The 23,888-nt window shown below is 42.2% G+C and overlaps 1 protein-coding gene across 1 annotated transcript in view; it reads right to left on the reverse strand.

The window, feature by feature from the left end:
- Nucleotides 1-23,583, reverse strand: part of ARHGEF38 (Rho guanine nucleotide exchange factor 38) — a 62,304-nt gene extending 38,721 nt beyond the window's left edge. The window contains exons 1-4 of the mRNA XM_061584569.1: nt 23,374-23,583; nt 12,360-12,550; nt 7,697-7,820; nt 703-850 (exon numbers count right to left, since the gene is read on the reverse strand). Coding sequence (XP_061440553.1) covers nt 703-850; nt 7,697-7,820; nt 12,360-12,550; nt 23,374-23,575 — 665 coding nt within the window. The 5' untranslated portion in view covers nt 23,576-23,583. The remainder of the gene's footprint in view (nt 1-702; nt 851-7,696; nt 7,821-12,359; nt 12,551-23,373) is intronic.
- Nucleotides 23,584-23,888: the final 305 nt, after the last annotated feature.

The raw sequence follows: 23,888 nt of genomic DNA on the forward strand, positions 1-23,888 counted from the left end.
TGCTCTCTTGAGGTTTTGAACTACAAATCCCATTAACCCCAGACAGCATGGCCAATGGTCAGGGATTATGGGAGTTGTAATCCAAAACATGTGGCCGGCATAAAGTTGAAGAAGGCTGTTCTAGATTATCTTGAGCTATACGCAGAAGCCAAAAAAGTCTAATAAATCTGATCCTACAGCTTCCTGTAAAAGCAGTATGTAATGGGAAGGGCCATAATGAACTGTCTTTGGGAGGAAAAGCAAAGAAAGCCCCAATATACTTATGTGCAATATTACATAAAGAGGGTTAAGGATATTATTATGGAGATAATAAAAAATAGATATATATGTGCTTGGTGCATTAAAAAGATGGAATGCTTTGATCTGGATTCTTGCATTGCACAGGGGGTTGGACTTGATGGCCTTATAGGCCCCTTCCAACTCTACTATTCTATGATTCTATGAGTTTAAGACGGTGTTCCTCTGAAGCAATCTCTCTTTTAAAAAAGCCTGTTTTGGTGGCATCTTAAGAGATTCTTTCCATTCTGTGACCTTCTTATGACAAATATGGTCATATTTCCAGGAAAGCAGCATAAGCATGTGTTTCTAGTAAACCCCATAAAGCCCTGGATTTGTAAGAGATATTTTCTTTATATGTCCATTTTAGATTTCCCATGACAGTAATGAACAGGAGATAGAAATAGTCATTTGAAAAGTTCATACTTTAAGGAGTGTAGGCAGTCTCTTATATGTTGCCTCAGTTCTTCATCTTTTTCATAGGATTCCAGCAGGATGTGTGCATCGTCATGGTGGTAACAGTAGATTTTATATGCGTCTTCTAGTAGGTCTTTAATCTGCAAAAACACTTGCCCTGTTAAAGTGCAAAGCAAAAACAAAAGCCAAGAAAAAAACACATTATCAGACAATTTAAGGTCTGCTTCAAATATGTGAACCTGCCTGGTCTTTACAGTTGTCCTTGGAAGTCCTGTTCTCTTTGACCCATCTAGTCATAAGATCAGATGGGCCAGTAAAAGAGACAAGGCCTTCGTGGTGGTGCCACCGAGAATGCTGAACATAAATACCCTTCTAGCTGAGATCTGCTACGCATTATCTTTGCTGGTTTTAGATGGTGAGCAAAACTATTAAAAAACCTGACTAGTTGTTAATATATGTTTTAACTCTTCTAGTGTTATCTGCTATTTGTTGAGAGGATTAAGATGGACCAATGGTCTGACTCAATATAAAGCAGTTTTCTATGTTCCCGAGAATGATGGGAGTTGTAGTATCTGGGGGGCCACAGTCTCGCCACCCATTCTAAATAAAGAGGCTGTGACCTTAGAGTTGTACACACATTACACTGAACACAGATACAAGCTGTTTCTACATATGTTTGTGTGTAAAAAAGCAGCATAATTTGTACATATCAACTTTTGTGTGTACAGGTACACAGAGTTCATTCAGTATAATGTGTCAACACCACTTCTGTTAAACTGAGGTTGATTCACACAGAATATTCATCCCTTAGTGTGGTGTAGCTGTTAAGGTGTTGGACTACGACCTGGAGACCAGGGTTCGAATCCCCGCACTGCCATGAACCTCACTGGGTGACCTTGGGCAAGTCATCAGAGGAAGGCAATGGTAAACTCCCTATGAATACCGCTAACCATGAAAACCCTATTCATAGGGTCGCCAGAATTGACTTGAAGGCAGTCCATTTCATTTTCATTGAGTGATTATTTGGCTGTGTGAATGAACTGTGTCAGATACAATTCCCATCAACCTTTACCATTGGCTTTGCTGGCTGGGGCTGATGGGAGTCCAATAACATCTGGAGGGCCACAGATTCCTCACTCTTGATTTAGAATCTGCCTTGTGTACCTGTTGGTAGCTAATATATAACTGAATAGATGGGCCTTACCTAAGCCTGAAAGCATCAGTTCAAAAATAACAAGAAATCCCTAAAGGAAAAAGATGAAATATACCATGAAACAAAAGTCTGTGTGTAAGTGTGCGTGCTTTAATATAAACAGGTCATATAACAAGAATGACAATTATCGATCACTATGAATCCACTTTAATTTAACCCTTTTCTTTGTCATGTAAAATGCCAGAACAACATTAGTTAAAAAGGATAGTTTTCTGTCACTACTGTAGAAAACAGAAATACTTCATATTGCTTGAATAATGATCCGGCAACCTGATCCTAACCATATACACTTGTAGAGTCTCTTCCTTTAAATGGGCTTTGAGGAGACCTTTCTGATGGCTCGCGCACAGAATTTCAGTGTCAAAGAATATTCCCTGGACCATACTGATACTTCTTATTTTTAGTTCATCTATTGTCCAAAGTAATTTACTATCTTTACCAAAGTTGTTTTTAAAAAATTTCAGAGAGAAGGTGGCTATTACAGTCCCATTTTAGAGGTAGGAAACTGAGACTGATCAAAATTGCATAACAGAATACTTCCTGGATTGCAGTTATAGGCTCACATACTTAATGCCCTTCCACATTTTTAAAAAATGACATTTCTGAATATGGAAAACTAGAGAAGCAGGGAGCAAGGTTGTTATGATCTAACTCTTTTTTTCAAATGTGTTGATTCCCTCACCATATTCTAACTGGTACAAAGCAGGAATGATCCTACAGTGTGGTTTTGTTGTGCGTGTGGCAACACTCTGAACGCCTGCAGTGTATTCCTCACATTCCCTTCATCTTCTTTAAAATGCCCAGCTTTTCAACCTGATGCTAACACAGAGTGGCTTATGTGACACATAACCAAAAATAAAGGACAAAAGACAATACAGATGTTACATAAAATTTGCGTAGGCTAATGTGTATGTATGGTTGAAAATTCAGAAATGCTTACTAGAATTTAGACAGAAATACAATGCATCTCACCACAGCAAGGGGTAACCTGAGTGCTTGCTCAGTTTGCTGTCCAAGTGCTATTGGTGGGCAACTTTAAGGCCTTTGCTCTCCTTTCACCCAGACTTGGAAGGGAACAGACCTTCAAACAGACGACTCCTTCAAATAAAACACATGGCCACCCTGTCCGAACAATGTTTACAAGGAGCAAATCCCATTGGACTCAACTGTACTTCTTGCTGAATACATGCTTAGGTTGTTTAAACTGTTTCAGGCATAAATTACGTCCTAAGAACATAAGAGCCCTGCTGAATCAGTCTGAAGGTCAGTCAAGCCAGTATTCTGTTTCCCACAGTGGCAAATCAGATGCCCATGGGAAGCCCGAAAGAAAGCCACGAGGGCAATAACCCTGTAACTGGTATTCAGAGGTATGCCACCTCTGATTCTGAAGGCAGCAGATACAGGCATCACGACGACTAGCTACCAGCCACATGCACACTTCACAATGTCTGGGTTGCTAGCGTATCGTGATTTACTGTGAATAAGCAGCATGCTAGTGCACACAGTTTTGCTCCTTCCTTGGTGTGAGCAGGAGAAACAAACCTTGAAGCTGCAATTAAGATTAACTGTTCATGGGATCCTGGCTTGTTGCTCCAAAACAAGCCAGGATTTGTAAGCCGACACAAAATACGGTTTAAGGATAGCTAGCAATCCTGGCTTATTAGGGAGCAACCAGGCTGGGATGTCACAACAAGCCAAGCTTAACTGCAACCTCATGGTTTGTTTTTCCCACTCATACCAAGGGAGGAGCTAAGTGGATGCAGTTGGGCGGCGTTCGTGGTAAACCGTGAACAGCCCACAACCTTGACTTATTGTGATGTATGAATGCAGCCACTGATAGCATCAGTTTTGGGTTTCCTTTTGCAAGAAGCACCCTTGGAATGGGAGGGGCCTATTGCACTCATGTCTCACTTGTGGGCTTCCCATAGGCATCTGACTGACCACTGTGAGAACAGAAAGCTGGACTAGATGGGCCTCTGGTCTGATCCAGCAGGGCTCTTGTGATGTTCTTAACAGGAGCAGCTCGCCTGGTAAGATGGAGCCACAGCAATAGCCTTCTGCCAGTGGTGTCACTGCCACATACCAGCACAGGAAGGGGCAAGGCAGTGGGTCACAAGGTCGGGTCTGCACAGGCGCACTGGGGGAGCACTGGATTGGCCATACCAGTGCACCTGCACAGCCCCACCTTCCTTTGGCCTCGTTCCTCCCCCTACCAGTAAGTGGCAGCGATGCAGCTTCTGGGAGCCTATTGATGTGGCTCCGCCACACTGGGTGACTCACTCCTGCTTCTGAATGGCGCTGTGTTTCCCCCTTCTTGAGGAAGCTTTTGTTTTTCCATATTCATACAATATGAGCAATAACATATAAATAAAGAAGCACTATATAGGAATAATAACAGCAGCATTTTTTTAGAACCAGCAGCAATGTACCTAAAGATCACACCCTTATTAAAAATGTTTTTTCTCTTCTCTTCCCCATACTAATAGAACAGTTTGAAACTTTTCATACTACATTTTCATCTTTGCACATTATGAGGAAGTGCACAAGAGGAAGGTGTGAGTGAATTGTGCTTCCTTTTTGCGCTGCTGAGGTAATGTGTGCATTTCCTCCCGCCCTCCAATGCCTAACACACAGAAGACACCTGCTTAATTTCTAAAGGCTGCTGTTATAAGTCACAGACGTGAGACCAAGGAAGGAATGGAGGGAAATGGTAGCTCTAGTCTTTGGCTGCATGGGGAAACAGCTTCCTGACAAAATGACACTATTTTCTACTGTGTATATATGACACAGTTAGGCATATGATGCAGATACCAATTGGTTTCTGTGCTGGATGTGAAATTGTTTTATTTTTTTAAATATGAAATTGTTTATATGTGCTTTAATGTGGGTGTTCTTGTTGCTCTTATTCTTTATCGTGAAAACACTTTGAGATGTGTCATAATTAATTATTCATAAATGAAATTTAGACAGACAGACAGACAGATGCTGAAATACAATAGTACAAAACACGGCATCATCTGATAGATGAGCTGCCCAGAGGCTTGCAAAAGAGCATTGCTTTCTACTGAGAAGGGAGTGCATCTCTATGGTGTGTTTCCTTAGGCTTCTAGCTAATCTAGGGGCAAACCAATGCAGCCCCTGATTTTCCTTTGTGCCCTAATGACTGCAATGAATGCTAAGTACGGGGCGGGGGGTTAACTCAACTGACAAGAGGCTAAATGTACAGCTTTCATTAAAGATGCTGTGCAGATGAGATCCTTTATACTTCAGAAATACAAAAAGAGAGCTCTCTCCCTCTTAGCCATTCATATCATTTCACTTTCTCTTTTAAACAACAGCAACACACCGTGGTCACCTGGTCAGATCACCCCTGGATTGCCTTGCAGAAAGAAGATTGCCTCAAAAAGCAATTCTTTAGGTGTAGGGGTGTAGCAAGGATTCTAAAATTACAGGTAGCCAAAACGTTCCATTAGGGGGGGAAAGGTGTAACAGTGGAGCAATATCTGTATTAGGACCAACTTTAAAGTTCACAAAGAAGTTAACAAACTTTCAAGTCCATCGAAACTCTCAATGAGGCTGGATGTTAAGCTGAAAGAAACAAAAGGGGAGGGGAGAGAAAAGGATGTTGCTTGGCAAGGGGAAAAAGACGTAGCCTTAAAATGAAATGGGGCAGATGGTACACTTTAAAGCAGTGAAAGCAGGCAGCTCCCATGTCAGTGGGGCGGTGTACCTTGGACAGCTCCTTGAAAACTCTGCTCAGATTTGCTGCCCCACTGACACCAGAGCTGCCAGCCTCCACTGCTTTAGGCTGTGCTTGGTGTATGTTGGGGACAGGAACGTTTTTCAGCTGAAGGGCCACATTCCCTTCCAGGCAATCTTCCGAGGGCCACATGCCAGTGGTGGGCTTGGCCAGAAGCAAAAGTGGGCAGAGCAAGAAATGTTCATCTACTCACACATCCTTCTCTATCATTTCTCTAGGCAAGCAAGAGGCATTACCAAAAGACACATTCTAGCCAGGCAAGAACACTCAAGGAGAGTTTAAGGTAGGGATGGGCAAGAATTCAACTGAATTTGGATTTCATACCAGATCTTTTTAATGGTCCACATATTCTCCATCTTTGAAGAACCATCCTGTTTGCTCCAAACTTCAGTGGCTTTACCCTATCACCAATCCCCCCCCTTGAATATATTATTCTATTATTGATTTTACTCACAGCACAGCAGTACAGCTCTCTCTCTCTGCCACCCCCCACTTGAGCAATCAAAGCTTCAAGCGTAAGGGAAGCAAGCCAAGCCTATAATAGCCTATATTAGCAGAGGAGGAAGCCACTTTCAAAATACTGATTTCCTTTCAAAATATTGACATTTTTCTTTCAAAGTATCAATAATTCCTTGAAAAATATTGATATCTTCTTTCAGAATATCAACAATTCCTTGAAAAATATTGATATTTTCTTTTAAAATATTGACATTAATATTGATTTTTTAGGGAGGAAAAAAATCAGACCACTAAAAGCACCTCATAGCAGACCAGAAATGAACTCAAATAGATAACTTCCTGTTAGGTTGATGGAAAGCTATCAAAGCAGCCAGCCAATTGATTTCATCCCTTGTGTAAAGCAGGGGTGGTGAGGGGTGTGGCTGGGGAAGGGGTGTAGCCTGGGGAGAGATAGGGAGCTGTGGAGGTCCCCATCCAACGTGTAAATAGAAGGCTACATGAGGCATGGCAGCTCTCCCTTTGAATATATAGAAGCCAGAGGGTTTTTTGGTTGTCTCGAGCACTAATCAGAACACACATGGGTTAATAACTTCCTTCACATGTATTTATTTAAATTCTCATCCGTCGGGAATGCTTTGATTTGGATTCCTGCATTGAGCAGGGGGTTGGATTTGATAGCCTTATAGGCCCCTTCCAACTCTACTATTCTATAATTCTATTTATTTATTTATTAAATTTGTATCCCACCCTTCCTCCCAGAATGACCCCAGGTTTGTAAACAAAACACTAAAAGCACTCTAAAATATCTTAAAAACAAAAGACTTTTAAACACATTAAAACAAAACATCTTTAAAAACATACTAAAACAAAACATCTTTAAAATATCTTTAAAAAAAAAAGCTTTAAAAAGATCTTAAAAATCAGTTCCAACACAAACACGGACTAGGATAAGGTCTCTACTCAAAAGGCTTGTTGAAAGAGGAAGGTCTTCAGTAGGCGCCGAAAAGATAACAGAGATGGTCCCTGTCTAATATTTAAGGGGAGTGAATTCCAAAGGATAGGTTCCACAACACTAAAGATCTGCTTCCTCCTGATAAAATTGTATCTGCAGGAGGCCCTCATCTGCAGAGCGCAGTGATCGACTGGTTATAGAAGGGATGCGGAACCTACAGTCCTCCAGATGTTATCAGACTACAGCTCTCATCTTCCCTGATCATTGGCCATATTGGCTGGCACTGAAGGGACTGGGAGTCTAACAACATCTGCAGGGTCACAAGCCCCTCATCCCTGGTTTATATGATGTCAGCAAAAAAGCATCTCTGTAAGAAAGGGCAAGCGGGTATAGCCTTTTGGTGCCTGTGCCCTTAGCATGTAGGATAGTTAGATAGTTGGCTCCAAAATGATGGGCTGAGTTCTGTTTAATGCTAGTGGTTTCTTCTTCATCCTACATTTATTCATTGAAAGAAATGGAAGCTTGGGAAACGTGTGCTGGAGCTGGGGAAATTGATGTTTTATTGCATCATCATTATTCCATGCAGCTTTGTAGAGCTCACAGAAAACAGAAAACATACCGATTACTTGCATGGCCGGCTCCACATCCGACATTGCTTCTTCCAACAATGACAGTAGCCTGGTTGAGATCTGATGGACTGATTCAATGTTGCTAAATAAGCCATCCACATCAAACCTAGCAATCTGACAAAACACAAACATTGGACAGCAACAATCAGAAAAACAAGAGGATCCTGTTTGTTGCCAACCTCTCCACTGCTACGCTGTTTGTTCCATTACATGCAGTTTCAGCAAACCCTTCTTATCAAGCCTTTCATTTAGAACAAAGGCTGCATGGGTAGCATTGGGGTTTGTTTTTAAAAAAATACATTTTGGAATGATGCCGTTCATTGATCAAGTATATAGATATTTAGTTTGAGCTATTCTGTCTGGATTGCATCTTGAAATGAAATCTTGTAATATATGGTGGATCCAGACTAAATCCCATTGATTTCAGCGGGTGTACTGGAAGTATAACTAAGGCTGGATTCAACTGATATATCTTAGCAGCATGCCAGTTAGGTACCATTACCTGCCTTGTTTTTTGTTTAAACTTTTGCCACAGACATAAACGTGGTAAAAACCCAAGGTCATGATTGGGGAGAGGAGGGATGATATGTTTGATCATTATATTCCGTAAAAGTAACCTCCCTTAAAAAACACACATCCATTATCCTTATTATGGATATTGTACATATATCTATTTTATCAAAATGAGCAGAGTAAAAGCAAAGCAATGATGGATGGCCAAAATTAAAGAAGTGTGTAATGAGAAAAATCACTATAATCTGTAAGACAGGGATAACCAGCATGGGGCCCTCCAGCTGTAAGTTGTTGGACTTCAAGTCTCAACAGCACCAACTAGCATGGCCAATGGTCAAGGATGATGGCAGCTATAATCCAGTAACATCTGGAGAGCATCATGTTAACTAGCCCTCCTGTAAGTTAAATCACAAATCTAATCAGTGTTGGCTGGTGGCTTCCTGTCAGTGGGGTAGTGGAATCCCCTCCGGGTTTCAGTCTGAGCTCTGGGTTTTAGTCCAACAGCTCCTTGAAAGGTTGAACCTAGAGTGGATTCCACTACCCCACTGACATGGAACCACGAGCCACCACTGAATCTAGTAAACCTAAACAAGTTCAAACTGCTTATTAAAATCAGTTCCTTTGGAATCATAAAACAACAACAATGGCTCAGTCTGTAAAAATCTTAGAATATCTAGCAAGGAGTAATGCATGACGCTAACAACAATGTTGATTTTGGCAGACAGGAGAGCACCTTCAAACTTGCCTATCCATTAGTGTTCATTAGTAACAGAACTGTGTATTTACCCAGCCGCTCACAGAACATAGTCCTAAAGAATCAAATTGCACATTATAGTAACAGGAACAATACACTATAATATTTGCCAGTAGGAGTCATCTTTGATTACAGAGGCCAGTTCCCTTTTTTTTTTAGTGCATTAGAAACTTCAAAGCATTCATGACTCTATTCTATTCTTCATTTTAGGAATAATCTTAACAGATTTCCTTACATGCATCTTTGGAAGAATAAGTTGGCAGCTACTTTTTAAAAAAATAAGGGGGAGAGTACAGCTATCAATCTTAAATTGTATGTTTCCCCATCCCTCTGTCTAATAGTCCAATCATATATGTGTCTATTCACAAGTAAGTACCACTGAATTCAATGGAACTTACTCTCTGGTAACTGTGCAAATTTCACTGGGTTATAGCCAATATTAGCCCTACCTAGAGTAGATCCATTAAAATCAATAGACTGACTAATTTAGGTCCATTACTTTCAACGGGTTTACTCTGAATACAACTTAGCTGGATACAACTCATTACTTTTGTAGTAAGCTTTTGCCCTTTATATAAAACAGGCTCTTTTACACACAAATTCAAACATCCACAAACTGAATTTAGAACATGTAAGGACTTTCAATTAATGTTGGGTGCATAAGAAAATGGAGATGCCCAATCCTGATCACTTAATTTGGTTGAGGGCCAGCATGTTACTTCTATGCTGACCCAGAAACAGAACAAAATAAATAAATGGTAACTAAGTTGTTGGCATTGGCTTTCTCTGATCTGCAAAAATATGTGCAAATGTTATACCGGAACCCCCCAAACATTTAGTAAGAGGTTTTGTCAAGGAAGAGGTTTGTTTGTCCTGTGACACAGTGGTGACCACTATCTGCCTAAGTTTCATGGCAGGCTATGATATAACAGTGCAATTGCAGTGCAGATCATTGACAAATTGCAATTTGTCTGTCACACCTGTGGTATACCATGAGGTGAAAAAGATGCTGCCTGCATTGGATGCTGTGATTCCCAACAGGGTTTTGCCTTGATTGCTCAGGGAAAAATAGTAATAACAGCATGTGCTGCCTAAGTGGTAACCAGACAGCTTCAAAGTCTCTGCTGTACAACAGAACAGCAAAGTAAAATCTGCATGAAGAGATATAATTGTAGAAAGCAGTTCCATTAGCTTCGCTGTCTAAACCACAGTCTCCTGGGACTTGTTCTGCTTCTCTGCGAAGTATTTTCCCACAGTTACTGTTCATATCGCCATAGTGACTGCATCTGAACAGGGCAGTACTTTAGGAAAAATGTTGTTACAGGATCATATTGTCCACAATGGTGGCAGGAGCAGGCAGGATTTGAAGAAGGAACCTGATGATCGATGGCCTTGTGGCGAACTGCTCTAGACTGCAGAGCTGTGTGGAAAAGCATAATAGCCCAACCCACGATGGCCCACTGGCTCTACCTGACTGAGTGTGGCCAGGTCTGGAACATGGCCTAGTTTAGGCCTTCCTTGTTCTTGCCATCTGCCTCTAGCCCAGAATTGGGGACCTCTTGCCCAGAGACTAAATGCGGCCCTCCAGGCTTCTCTGTCTGGCCCTCAGAACTCTACCACACCACATCCCCTTTTCAGGTCGCACTCTACACTGACCCTGCTGCTTATTCTTGAGTGTTTTTGTGTGGCTGGACTTGTCCTTGCTCCCTGATAAAGCCTCTTCTTTCCCAGGATAGAGGATAGAAAGAAAAGTATGTGTGTGTGTGCATGTGTGTGTGTAAACTAGCCACTGTACAAAGGTAAAATTTATATTTGTTTCCCCGCCCACTTTTGCCTCTGGCCCTGCCCACCATTGCCATATGGCTCCCAGAAGTTTCCTCAGAAGAGATTGCAGCCCTCAGACTGAAAAGGGTCCCCCAGCCCTGGCCTCAAGAGACATAGCAAATTTTGGATTGAGGATAGAAATGGCAGGGGAGGCAGAAACTAGCGTACCGTGCAAAGGTAAAATTTACATTTCTTGCTTGGTTCACTTTTGCCTCTGGCCCCACCCACCTCTGGTCTGTGGCTTCTGAACCATTGCCCAGAAGGGAATGCTGCCCTTGGGCTGAAAATGGCTCCCTACCTCTGCTCTACACTTTGTTTTCCTACCCGTCCATGAACAACACTCCCCTTAAGCAGATATCTTGGTTTTCATTCAGGTCAACGAATGACTGTCCTTTTCAGAGAATGACCGGCCCCAGCACTACCACCACCTGACCCTACAGATATTCAAGTTTGACTCATCCTTGGCTGCTCACAACCAAGAGCAGACAGCAATCTCACCCTCAGGAGGAGGCTGGTCTGGAGGCTGGTCTGGAACAAGACAGAGCAATCCTAAGTGATGTCCAGCGGAGTGTATGGTGATGTTGCAGATCTACCAACACATCTGAAGCCCTATAGGCTTGTGCTGGCCAGAAGATTGGATAGACAGATTCACCAGACTTTTCAGTCCAGTGGATCTTTTACAACTGCACCCTTTTGGAAGCACTGCGGAGGGAGCAATTCCACGACAACTCCAATTTGGGCTCCTCTTAGGGGAATGGATCAGCTTTGGACCTGGCAGATCCAAAGCTGGCTCCATCCCTCACCCTGAAATGACCTGCGTCATAGTTCCACACTTGCTATAGCCAACGGAAGCACTGCTGACGATAGATAGCTCTCCACCTGCCAAGCTCTCCACAGTGGTGGTGCCTCCCTCTAGCCAAGTCCAATGGAGGAGCACACTTCTGCCCTGTCCTAACCCAGGGGTGGGAAATCTGTGGCCCTCCAGATGCCACTGGACTCCATCTCCCATCATCCCTGAACATTGCCCATGCCGGTGGGGCCCCATGGGAGCTGGAGTCCAACATCGTCTGGAGGGACATGGGTTCCTCATCCCTGTCCTAACACCTTCCAGCAGGCAACAACAGGGGGGCAGGATTTCTCTCTTAGTTCATCTGTCTTGGAGTATGCTAGATGATAAATACAAATGTATTTATCATCTAGCATACTCCAAGACAGATTTATTGAACACATTTATTACCTGCCCTTCACAAAAAGCCTGAAGGCAGGTTATATCGTGATAAAACAGCAAAATGCAATATACAGATACCAAACAGTTAAAACAACTATCAGTGATTTAAATCATTTGTCGGAAATAGACAACCAGAACACATTCCCAAAAAGGCTGGTATAACAATAAAATAAAATAAAAATAGTTCATAGAGAAACATCCAAGGCAGATATGAGAACTTCTTAATGTCAGTTTGGCTGTTACTACTTATTGTTGCTGGGCAAAGTGAGTCTGCACCAACATCCTTGTCAGAAATGTATGCTTGCCCCCCATCAACAATCCAGGACTTCCTTACCTGCCTTCTTCTCAAGGGTTCAACCACAATTCTGATGCACAATTCCAGATCATTGAGATAGTCTTTTTCTGTCTGAACCATTTCTGTAATTATCTTTTGCCTTCTAGCCATCATCCGCCTATTAAGCTGTTCTTCGCTTTCCAGGGGTGAGCCAACTGACCTTAACGATCCTGCCTGCGGTGCCATCTTTTCTGTTAAAAAAAATAACAACAGTTCTGTTTTTCTAAACAAAAACATACACACAAAAACCCCATAGGGTGGGGCCTTCCAGGGATTGGCTGGATTCTAAGCCAGCCCAGCAGTGCAAGAGGTCTGGCCTGTGCTGTGCCAGGCGTGAGCAGCAGATCTTCAGATGCCATGGGAGTTCTGTCACTCTTTTAAGCTCTGCTATTCCCTGTGACGCAGAGTGGTAAGCGGCGGTAACGCAGCCGAAGCTCTGCTCACGGCCGGAGTTCGATTCCAATGGAAGGAGGAAGTTGAATCTCCTGTAAAAGGGGTTGAGGTCCATTCAGCCTTCCATCCATCTGTGGTCGGTAAAATGAGTACCCGGCACATGCTGGGGTGTAAAGAAAGGCCGGGGAAGGAACTGGCAATCCCACCCCATATATACGGTCTGCCTAGTAAACGTCGCAAGACGTCACCCTAAGAGTCGGAAACGACTCGCACTACAAGTGCGGGGACACCTTTACCTTTTATTTCCTGGCTGGGAGTTAGAAACTCTGCTCCCTTAATTCACCGTTTTCATAAAACCTTTGACATAAATGCCTTCGTGTTTGCCCCCAACTGAAATTAATCCTAAATACATCTAACCTCCTTCCCTTCCCTTCGCAGTCTCCCCCATGATCTGAATTTACACTGTAAGCTCCTTGGAACAGAGATCTCTCCTGTTTCTTTATGGTGCTCTACAAAAGCATCATAGACATCTACCCCACTTCAGAAATAATGCAAATGATAACCACAAACAGGGACTGTTTTCACAAGTAATGTTCCTAAATTTATATTTCACAAATTCAAAATACAAAATTAAACCAACTCATTTCCACTCCTTTAGCTCCAGTATTCTGACACGGGTTAGCGTGGCCTCAGTAATCAGATCACAGTCAAATTGTATTGTTATATTAACGTTTGAAGGTGGTGGTAAGGAATCCTTAGAATTTGATCCACAATCTAAGGATGAAAGACTTCAGAGGTGGGATGCAATCTAGTGGGTTGTATTCAACTAATGTTTACTCAAGAGGAGACCCACTGAAATCAATGGCCCTAAGTTAGTCATGAGCAGTCATTTCAATAGGTCTACTCTGAGTAAAGGTTAGTTGACTACAACCCAGTTTGAAAACACAGGGGCCAAGTGTTTCTTATTTTTATTTATTTATTAGCTATGTTTCTAGATCACCCTTCCTCCCAAGGCAGCCCAAGGTGATGTCCCATAAAATATAAAAACACAAACTACATATTATTAAAAAAAATAACCAATATACTTTTAAAAATATCAGAACCATGAAAACACACCAAATCAGGTATCTGTAGTAATTTTTATCTCCCATTAGAGGCCATCCTTCCTTTCAGTCCCTTATGTTAAAACAGCTAATATTATTTGTTTCCTAACTAGCAGAATCTATGGCATCTTATTTTCAGTCAAGAGCTCGTGCATCTTAGTCAGGCATGGCAAGCATTGCTGTAACATATATTTATGGCATGAGCTTGGATGAATGTAACCAAGCATGTATTCCAAGCACCAGACAGCCACCTCTCCCAATTAAACATTTGCATCCACAGCACTGTGGATGTGGGGGAAGGGAAGCCTTGCTTTGGCTCCCTGCCATTATGCAATACAATAGGAGCTAGGTGGTTTGCTTGTCCTTGGAGGTGTCAGGTTGCATGCCTGCAAGGCTCTCCCCAAGGGATGAAATTGTCAAATAAGCTACCTGTGTCCTTTGCAAATAAGAAGTCTCTGGGAAAATACTACTACTACTACTACTAACAAAATCAGTAAAAAGGAAACCATTTACCAACAGTAAAGTCATGCAGGATAAATCTCTGCACTTACCTCCACAAGTGTAAGGGGAGGGGGAGATCTCTGAGGAAGAAGAGGGGCAGGAGAATGTTGGTGGGTTTGCAAAGCCCTTGGCAAGCTGTGCAGCTTTAGGCTCTGCATCAACCTTTTGTGCATTAGCTTGCAGGAGGTGTACTGGGACAGGCTGGGGGGGGGGAGGGTCTATGCAGCCAGGAGTGCAGATTTTCCAGTCTTTCCACTGGAAGAATTGGTAACCTGGAGAAGGATTCTTCCATTCGAGGACCCAAATAAGCCCTTTCAAGTGTGCAAACTTTCCAAACATGCACCAAGCTGTGAAACTTCAAATTTTGAAAATATGCACAGAAAGAAACATATATATTTAAGCAGAGCTTGGAAAAGTTACTTTTTTAAACTACAACTCCCATCAGCCCAATCCAGTGGCCATGCCGGCTGGGGCTGATGGGAGTTGTAGTTTAAAAAAGTAACTTTTCCAAGCTCTGTATTTAAGTCATTATTTCACTATTTCCTTTGAAAGAGGCATGGCACCTCCTGGTTTGCTGAGGCTGACCGCTTTATGTAAGTTTTCCATTTGGTTCCTTGAGCCACATGGAATCTACTCTTTTGTAGCCGCACTTCTAACCTCCACATTTCCCACTCTACCTCTACTTGGGATTTTGGGAAGGCAGAGGAGTGGCAAGCACATGATCGGATGATATAGCATGCCATAGACACTTTCCCAACTTTTGGGTTCCCAGATGTTGCTGGACTACAACTCCCATCAGCCCCAGCCAGTATGGCCAATGGTCATGAATTATGGGAACTGTAGTCCAGCAACATCTGGGGACCCAAAAGTTGGGAAAGGCTGCATAGATCCATCACATCCAGACATGGTAATAGGTACCATGCTTTAAACTTTTAAGGGTATGAAACATGGCTAAGAAATCAGGAGTAGACTGTGGAGGATTATCAGCTTTTCTTCCACTTCCATGCGCAAATCTCCCTGCCGATTGGGGGATAGGCACCGACGCGAATGCTGCTTAACTGGGGTCTTTGAAGCAGGCCTCAAAACAATAGGAAACTGCCTTATACTGAGTCAGACCATTGTCCCATTTAGCTCAGTATCTAGACACAGTCTGGCAGCAGGCTCTCAGGGCTTTCACATGAGAGATGTTCCCAGCTGTATCTGGAGATCCTGGGGACTGAACCAGAGACCTTCTGCATGCAAAGCAGATGATCTACCTCTGGTTAAGAAGGAACCTGGTTAGCATTAGCTGTGACCAACATAATGATGAAACTCTAACCATACTTAAGGCTGATGGTTGTGGGAAAAGCAGGAAGAAGTATGCATGAAGGGACAGGCTGAGGGGAGGTAGCAGAGGATCTCTTAGGACACTCCTGATTGGGCTATGAGATCATTTGCTACCTCACCTCAGCCTCTCTTGAATAATGGTTCAACGTGTACAGGACCTTTACAAATGTAACACTCACTAAGCGGCTACCACATGACTCCCAGCCATTGGATGCCACCTTCAGTAACATACTAGAGAATATGCAGTCTGAGTGTATTTTCCTCAGCATAAAGAAGTTCTAAGAATATGTATGTATTTAGATTTCCAGTGTGTTTGAACAGAAGGAACGTTATAGTCCCTTGGACCTTGCATGAACTGCCCAAGAATTTGAGAGGGCTCTGCTACTGTCAGGTCCAGTGACAGATTGTTGATTAGGTAATCCAAAGTCCTATCACCAGGTTTTGTTTTTCAATGAATTATGTTTTGGCTACAGATATTACAAAGGCATTCGTTGCAGGAAATCTGATTTCAATTCCCTGGCATTAAGAGACTTTTAATTGTTATATGCAGGTGGTCTCCAGACTATTGAAAGAGCCCAAAGAAATAATTAACATATGAAAGAATATCCTCGCTGTAAATTGTTTCTGGTGGATTTAGATGACCATTTTCTCCTCCCGTTGTGTGGTGAATTCTAAAGACAATGCACAAAAGGATCTCTGTATAAATTCTGCAATAATTATTATTTCTGAAACATACAGGGTTGTTTTGTTTTTTGCACCATCTCCAAAGCACGGTAGTCACAGAATTTATTTCTTACATTTGTATCCCACCTCTTTTCAAGGAACTCAAGGTGGCATATATGTTTCCTCCCTCCCCATTTTGTCCTCACAACAACCCTGTGAGGTGGGTTAGGCTGAAAGGCCCTGGTTGGCCCATGGCCATCCAGTGAACTTTATAGCTGAGTGGGGATTTGAACACAGATCTCTCAGGTCCTAGTCCAACACAATAACCACTTCACCACACTAGCTCTCCTCTTGAAATTCTCATTTCATCTTATTTATTCATCGTGAATTTTAAAAAATAGTAACAAAACCCTGATTCCATGGGGAATTCACCACGCAATGAAAGCAAAAACAACTTTAAAAAATAAATAAAAAGTAGCAAACATTTAATTGCAGATATAGCTGGATAACTCTGCTGATATAAACGCTCATTGGATAATGCATGAATACGTCTCTCTCCATCATGTGAATGTTTGCTGAACATCTGTGTTTCCCACTTTCAAAGAACCATAGAACCATTGGAAGAAATTTGAAGGGAATCTGGTCCAAAAGCCTCCACTGAGACAGCCTTGCTGTATCCAAACACTTCTAAATTAGCTGTGAAAAGCTCATTGCTTAACTGTGTCCCAACAAGCTCAACATCAAAAAGACAGAGATTAGAGTGTTTCTCGCTTGTTCATCTGTTCTAAAGAGGTGATGTGTTCAGCTCCTTCTAGACATGGTCACACTCCCCCAGCCCAAGGGTCATGTTTGGAGTCTGGGGGTGCTTGTGGATTTATACTGGTCATTAGGAGGCCAGACAGTCTCAGCAGCACAGAACAACCCCCTTCCAGTTGAGGTAAGACAAATGCAGCCCCTCCTGTTTAAAGTCCCAGTTGGACTACTACAGTGTACTGTACATGGGCTGCCTTTGAAGATGGTCCAGAAACTGTAGTTAGTGCAAATGCAACTGTTAGGGTACTAACTAGGACCATTCAGTGAGAATGTCTCTTCTTGCCTGTATTGAAAGAACTCTGCTGGCTGCCAGTTTGTGTGTGAGCCCAATTAACAGTTCTGGTGTTTACCATTAAAGCCATATGTGGCTTGGGAATGAGGTACATGAAGTATGAAGTATGTCTGCTTCCAAATTAACTGATTTGTTTACTGGGCCAGGTTCAATGTTCTTGTGTAAATATTTAAAGCCCTAAACAACTTGGGCCAAAGTATCTTAAGGATCACCTGATTCCTTGTGCTCCATTTTGATAGTCTAATGGGGTATGTTTGGTGGTCTTCATGTTCCTGGAGTTTAGTTGGCCTCCACCAAGGACCAAGCCTTTAGTGTGGCAGGCCCTCTGGAACTCCTTGCCATTAGAAGTCTGGCAGAAGTTATCCCATAACTTTAAAAGAAGTTATCTTTTAAATGTCTTTTGAAAATTGTACTGTCCACCACCAGGTTTTCTTGACGTTTTTCTTGATGTTATTGTAGTACTTTGTTTTATGTTGTACACCAGCTTGTTATACTTTTTATGAAATTGTGGTTCATAAATATTTAAATAAAAATGAAGAAATAAATCTGCCTGTAGTTAATGTTCATCTTCAAGGTCCTTCTCCAGGTTTCCCAGCTATATGGTGTGTTCGTGTGTGTGTGTGGGGGGGATGACTGGATAGAGGGCCTTCTCTGTTCTGGCTGCTTACAGAGCTCTGTTCCTAAGGAGGGTCACCCAGTGCCTATACTTTTTTTCTTTCCAGTGACAGGCAAAATGCTTTAAAAAGTTTTTATTATCTCAGTGTTTTTTTCATTTTCTTTAAACTATTGCATTTTTTACTCTGCTAATTTATTGTTGGTTTCTGGTGGTTCCCTTTCATTTTTATGATTGCATATTTTTAATGTAAATTGTTCTGGTAATTATTGCACTGAGGGGCAGGACAGAAATTAACCCACCCCTAAAATATGTCAGCCTATACTGTCCACCTGATTCAAGGTTGCCATATATCTTAATTTGGATAAATGTACTCGGCTTTATATCAAAGTCAGTTTGATGCATCATCTTATATCATTTTACAGTCTTATTTTGTGACATTTTTAGCAGTGGTGTCTGGTGTCTGTTGGGACTGGTAGGACAGAAGGCAGGAAGCCCAAACAGTAAGTGGAGCCAGGGTCAATGACAGGCAGAGCCAACTCATTCTAGTTTTGCCCCCATCCTCCTCGCTGAGTTCTACAAGGGCAACACTGAGACTCAATAGGAGCAAAGCTGACAGGCAGTCACACTCTCTGGACCGGTAATCCATGCAGGCGGGGGCTGGCTAAGAGAAGACTGAAGTTGGTGGGCAGTGCCCCATTTGCCTTAATGGACCAACCTCCACTGATTATTAGTAGTAATTTATTAAACATCTGTGATTTGTGAAATACATATCTGGAGAACTAACTTGATTTGGAGACTGGCTGGGTTGGTTTTTGATAATCGGGGGGGGGGAAATACGGCCTGATCCTTTTAGGCTATTGAAAATACTGGCTTCCAGTAAGGTGGTCATCTGCTCTACTTGAATGTATCCTCTGTTTGAAAAGCTGTCCAATGACAGACCCAGAGATGGCTGGTGACTCCATGTCAGTGGGGCAGTGGAATCCACGCTGGGTTTTAGTCTGAATTTACAAGGAACTGTCCAAAGTACAAAAGACTGGCCAGTTCAAGTCAGGCCTAAAGGTACTAAGGCAGAGCAAGGGACTTGACGTTGCCCATCAACTGTTAGGTCCTGGGCAGCAGACTATTTAAATTATCATAATTATTTCTAAATCTGCACCTATACATAAAAAGTAGAATATGCAGATTTTATGCAAGTTGTCTGCCTCTTTTGGGTGATGCATTTCCTCTTTTCTTTTTCTGGCAATGTGTTTGCGGCTAACCTAACTGCAACTGAACTTACAGTTATTACCAAAGGAACAAGACTGTGCCAAATTTTAACATGAACAGAGAAGAAATAAACGTCCATAGAAGATACCAGTTACTTACCTACTGATTTTCCACTTGTGTAATTATACCCTGAGAATTACATACTGTTGTACTCCTATTTGTAACCTCATTCTATCAAGAAAGAAGGGGGAAATAAACAGCCACTCCAATGGGCTATAGACATGCAGTGGAACATTAAGCAATAAGGGAAACAAATCCACGGTAAAGACAGTGTCACTAACTTGCATGGAGAAAAGTTAAAGGAAGTTTGGACTTAATGAATGACAACCAGTGAGAAAAAGCTGAGAGGAAGAGCTCTGCCCTGCACAAACATTCGCTTAGGGAGGAAAGTTGCTCCTCTGATGGGTTGCATGTATCCCAAAATGTTATTTTTTTAACTTCAGTGAACGCACTACCAGCATGCAAGGTGATTATCCATTTAAGCCACACTAACCTGCCAATGTAAAAACAAAAAATGTTTTGACGGGTGCCCACAACAGCATTTATAAACCATAGAAAAAAGATTTTAGAAACATTATTGGATAACAAACTTTCTAAATGTTAATATGGGATACTCCTCATATACAAAGTCAGAGAATGTCTGCAGTTCATGGAGGTGATGCATGAGCACTTGTGGGGATGGGGGTCATAATCCCCAGATTTAACTTGTTTAAAAGCTAGAATTTATAGAACCTCAGATACAAGACAAAAAATGTACAAGTGCTATTCTTCTCTTTTTCTTTTTTCCAGAAACTAATCTGATCAAGTGTTTTACTGGGGGGGGGGGCTGAAAAATTCCGGTGGACACATATGTTAAATAATCTGGTTTACATTAATATTATAACTACCAACACTGTGTTTTAAAACTTTGTAAAGACCCCATGGTAAAATCATGCACATTTCCATTTCATTCTACTAGATATGACTTTTGTCCAGCTCCTGTGGAAAAGCAAAATAAATAAATAAAAACCTCTGTCTCTGTGTCTGCGTGTGTTTCTCTATCTGTCTGTCTGTGTGAAAGGGAGGGGAGAGACTTGCAGAGAAAGTATCTTGTAGGGGTAACTCAGATTATAAAATACGTAATAGAGCTGCAACATTCTACATACTAACAGCAATCTCATTCTATGAGTGCCAATACGTACAGTATATCACCAAAATGGCATAATCCACATACAAGAGGGAGATATCTGCAGACTAGGACTGGGGGATATCCCCAGATTTGCAAAAGTAACAAACAAACAAACAAACAAAACTTTACAAGTACCTCCTAAAAGGGGAGGGCAGAAATAGCCCAATGAGATGTGAGAGTGCTCAGCATCTGTTGGGGATGGTGGAATAGAGTTTCCTTGAAGAGGGCATGGCTGGCTAGCACCCTGAACAGGACACTCCAACATTTTGTTGAAAGTTCCACTTGTTCGTCTGGTTTACAGTTAAATCTTATGAATGTCTACTCAGACATAAGCCCCTTTTTATTTTTACATTATTTTTACATGTATTATTACATGAGAGGTATATAGCCGTAAAACATTTAGATTGACTCAAAGAAGTGCCACAATAAGTCAAGCAGCAGATTTTATATTGTGTTGTTTTTAAAATACAACTACTTAGTCCCTCCAAACACAGTGGGACTTACTACTGATGCACTTGTCAACAGCATACAGGACTGCATTGTTAGCTGAGTATAACTCAATCAGCTATGATCCTGTTCAGTCTTCAAGGCGTGATCAAAGAATGTGAATGGCAGAGCAGTATCACAGCGGCCCTCCCCCGACCTATATGCATGTTCATAGAATCCCCAAAGAAAACCCCTATATGTGTGAAGCTCCAAGGTTGGCCTCATGGATCAGCACCATTGGGTACCTGCTGAGCCCCACACTGCTGCAGGGGCTCCAGTTCCAATCCATGAAGTCTCCTGACCTCTAGTCCTCCTCCTGGCTTGCCTGTTCACATGACCTCTTGGGGGAAGCAGTGAAAGTAGCAAAGAGAAGGAGCAAAAACCTCCACACACCTTGTCCTCTCTTGAAGAGGTGGTGCCAGTTGAGTCCAGAGAAGAGGGAAGTGAAGGGGATCATCCATTTCTGGAAAGCAAGCCAATGGGAGCATCTTGATCAAGAGCTCCCCAAAACCTGGAACCAACAGTGTGGGGCCTTTTTCAAGTGATCAATTATGAATGACTAAACCGTGCGTTAACTCTCTTTAACTGAATGACCGCTTTAATAGGCAATGCTCTTTGAACAACGAACAAGCTCCGTAAAAATGCTGTGTATGATTATTGTTATTAACATCGTAAAGTTTCAGTGGCAAGGTCAACAGCATTCACCCTTGGCATTCAACAACAAAAATTTACAGAGCGCAGCTAACAGACTAGGCAAAGTTGTGAAATCCACTTCCCATGCAAATTGAGGCAGATCCAGGTAGCACGTAAGCTCTGCCACATATTTAATACTCACAGGAACTAGTTCATATGACAAAAAGGAGATCCTGTCATTATTGAATAGATACAGTGGGGTGGGTGGAGATCATAAGTGTCTCCAGAAAATTTCAGAGCTTGGAAAAGTTACTTTTTTGAACTACAACTCCCATCAGCCCAATCCAATGGCCATGCTGGCTGGGGCTGATGGGAGTTGTAGTTTTAAAAAAGTAACTTTTCCAAGCTCTGCACCCGATAATAGTCTTGTTCTCAGTGTAAAGCAGAACATAGCCTTAACAAATGGAGCCAATTGCACATGTGCTGTTTCCTTGTGTGTTACAGGAATGTTCTGTATAGCTGAATTGTGTTCTGCCAGGTAACCTTTGCATATAAGGAAATCCAGTGCCTACAGTGTCCTTTAAAAAGTCTGGAGGTGGGGGGAGGGGCTAAGAACAACACACACTATTGTTCATCACAGAGATCTAGTTCTCACTGAAAGCTTGGGGGGCGGGAGCCTGTGGGACATTGCCTTAGGGCAGCATAACCAAACCTGTTCAGTATTACCATGGTAGTTTTACAGACTGCATTCCTCCAGAGAGGTGAAGAGATTCCACAAGTACTGCAGTTACTTAAACCATCTTGGCCGCACCATTTTGGCACACTTACAGGTAAACATATATAGAATTTGTGTGTTTATTATATAGCCTAGCCCTCTTATAGAAGATAGTTGTCTAGGAAGTCATTTTAATAGCATATAGATGATTCTGTGTTTTTTAAAAAAAATATTTCAAAACAACTGCAGGTCCAGTTATATTAAAAACAGTGTTGTTCTCTGTAAGCTCAGAGTTCTGCTGTGCAGCAAGTAACATTGGGGACTGAAGCTTGCACAAGAAAAAACGCACTCTTCTTCCCAAAGGGAATATATCGAAGACAAAGTGTCGCTGTACTCATTTGTGGCCTCAGGGGCATGTAGGGGTGGAAAATGCATGCTGTCTCAAATCACTTGTTCAAGATCCAAACAGGAAAATAACCAAATCAAAGCATCCCCCTCCCTTCAAAGCCAAACATTCACCAAGCAACTTCCTAACACTTGAGGTTACACACAAAATACTTCACAATATCTGCCTGTTTCAATATATATTTTGACTACATTAAGAATGCCACTTTTGCTCCTTACAAAGTTTTAAAGCAGGTGCAGTATGACAGTTATAATACTGTAAAACTATTCGGTTATGTACCTCCCCTCAATGTGAGGAGATGGACCTGGCACCCTTCAAGGTCTTTCCTATCTTAGTGGTGCTACAATGAAGAATCATCATAATGATATAAGCTTAATATGATCTATTCCATAATAACGTTTCTCTGCACCTCCCATCATTGCATTTAGGGTTTTGAACCCTGCTCACCACCTTCCATCACATCTGCCACACCCCCATGCAAGCTGTTTCTGGTATGGAATTGCTTTGAGATAGTTAAACCAATAAATAATTAGGGAATGGGGGGTCACAGTGCAATCCTAGCCATGTCTACAATGGGGCTTACTCCGAGGTAAGTGGAGTTAGGACTGCAGCCTCTTTCCTCATTTTTATTACCTTGTAATTTCTGGCTGTATTCACTCCTGTCGGACTGACTCCTTCTCAAAGTGCCAGAGCTGTTGTGGTCCCCAGAAATATTGCTCTCCACCACTGTGTCTGTCTTCCTCCTCTCCAGCATGTACAGCCTGTGTCTTATGAAGGTCAAGTTTTTTTTCTTGGTCCCCACACTGTCTTTTCCAAGAGGCTCTTTGGTGTCCATTTCCAGACAAGAGCAGGAAAAGCAAAGGAAGGGGAAAAGCCCTTTCTCACCCTACTTGACTGAAAAGAAAAGGTAAGCTCAAGCTGATCCCTTGAAGGTGGCGTGCTTGCCTGCCTGTTGCTTGGGTGAATGGAACACCTTGCATTGATCAGCTGTCTTGTTCAAAAGACCTGCACAAGTTCACTTCTTACCTGGCTCACCTGACTGCCACCTCTACAGCCTAGCAGGACTCCACCCCTATGAAGTCATCCTTTAGTACACTGACTGGGGAACCAGACACCTGTTACCTGAGAGACTTGCAGCACAAGGCATG

Source organism: Rhineura floridana, chromosome 9, assembly GCF_030035675.1.
Source record: "Rhineura floridana isolate rRhiFlo1 chromosome 9, rRhiFlo1.hap2, whole genome shotgun sequence".
Classification (NCBI taxonomy): domain Eukaryota; kingdom Metazoa; phylum Chordata; class Lepidosauria; order Squamata; family Rhineuridae; genus Rhineura; species Rhineura floridana.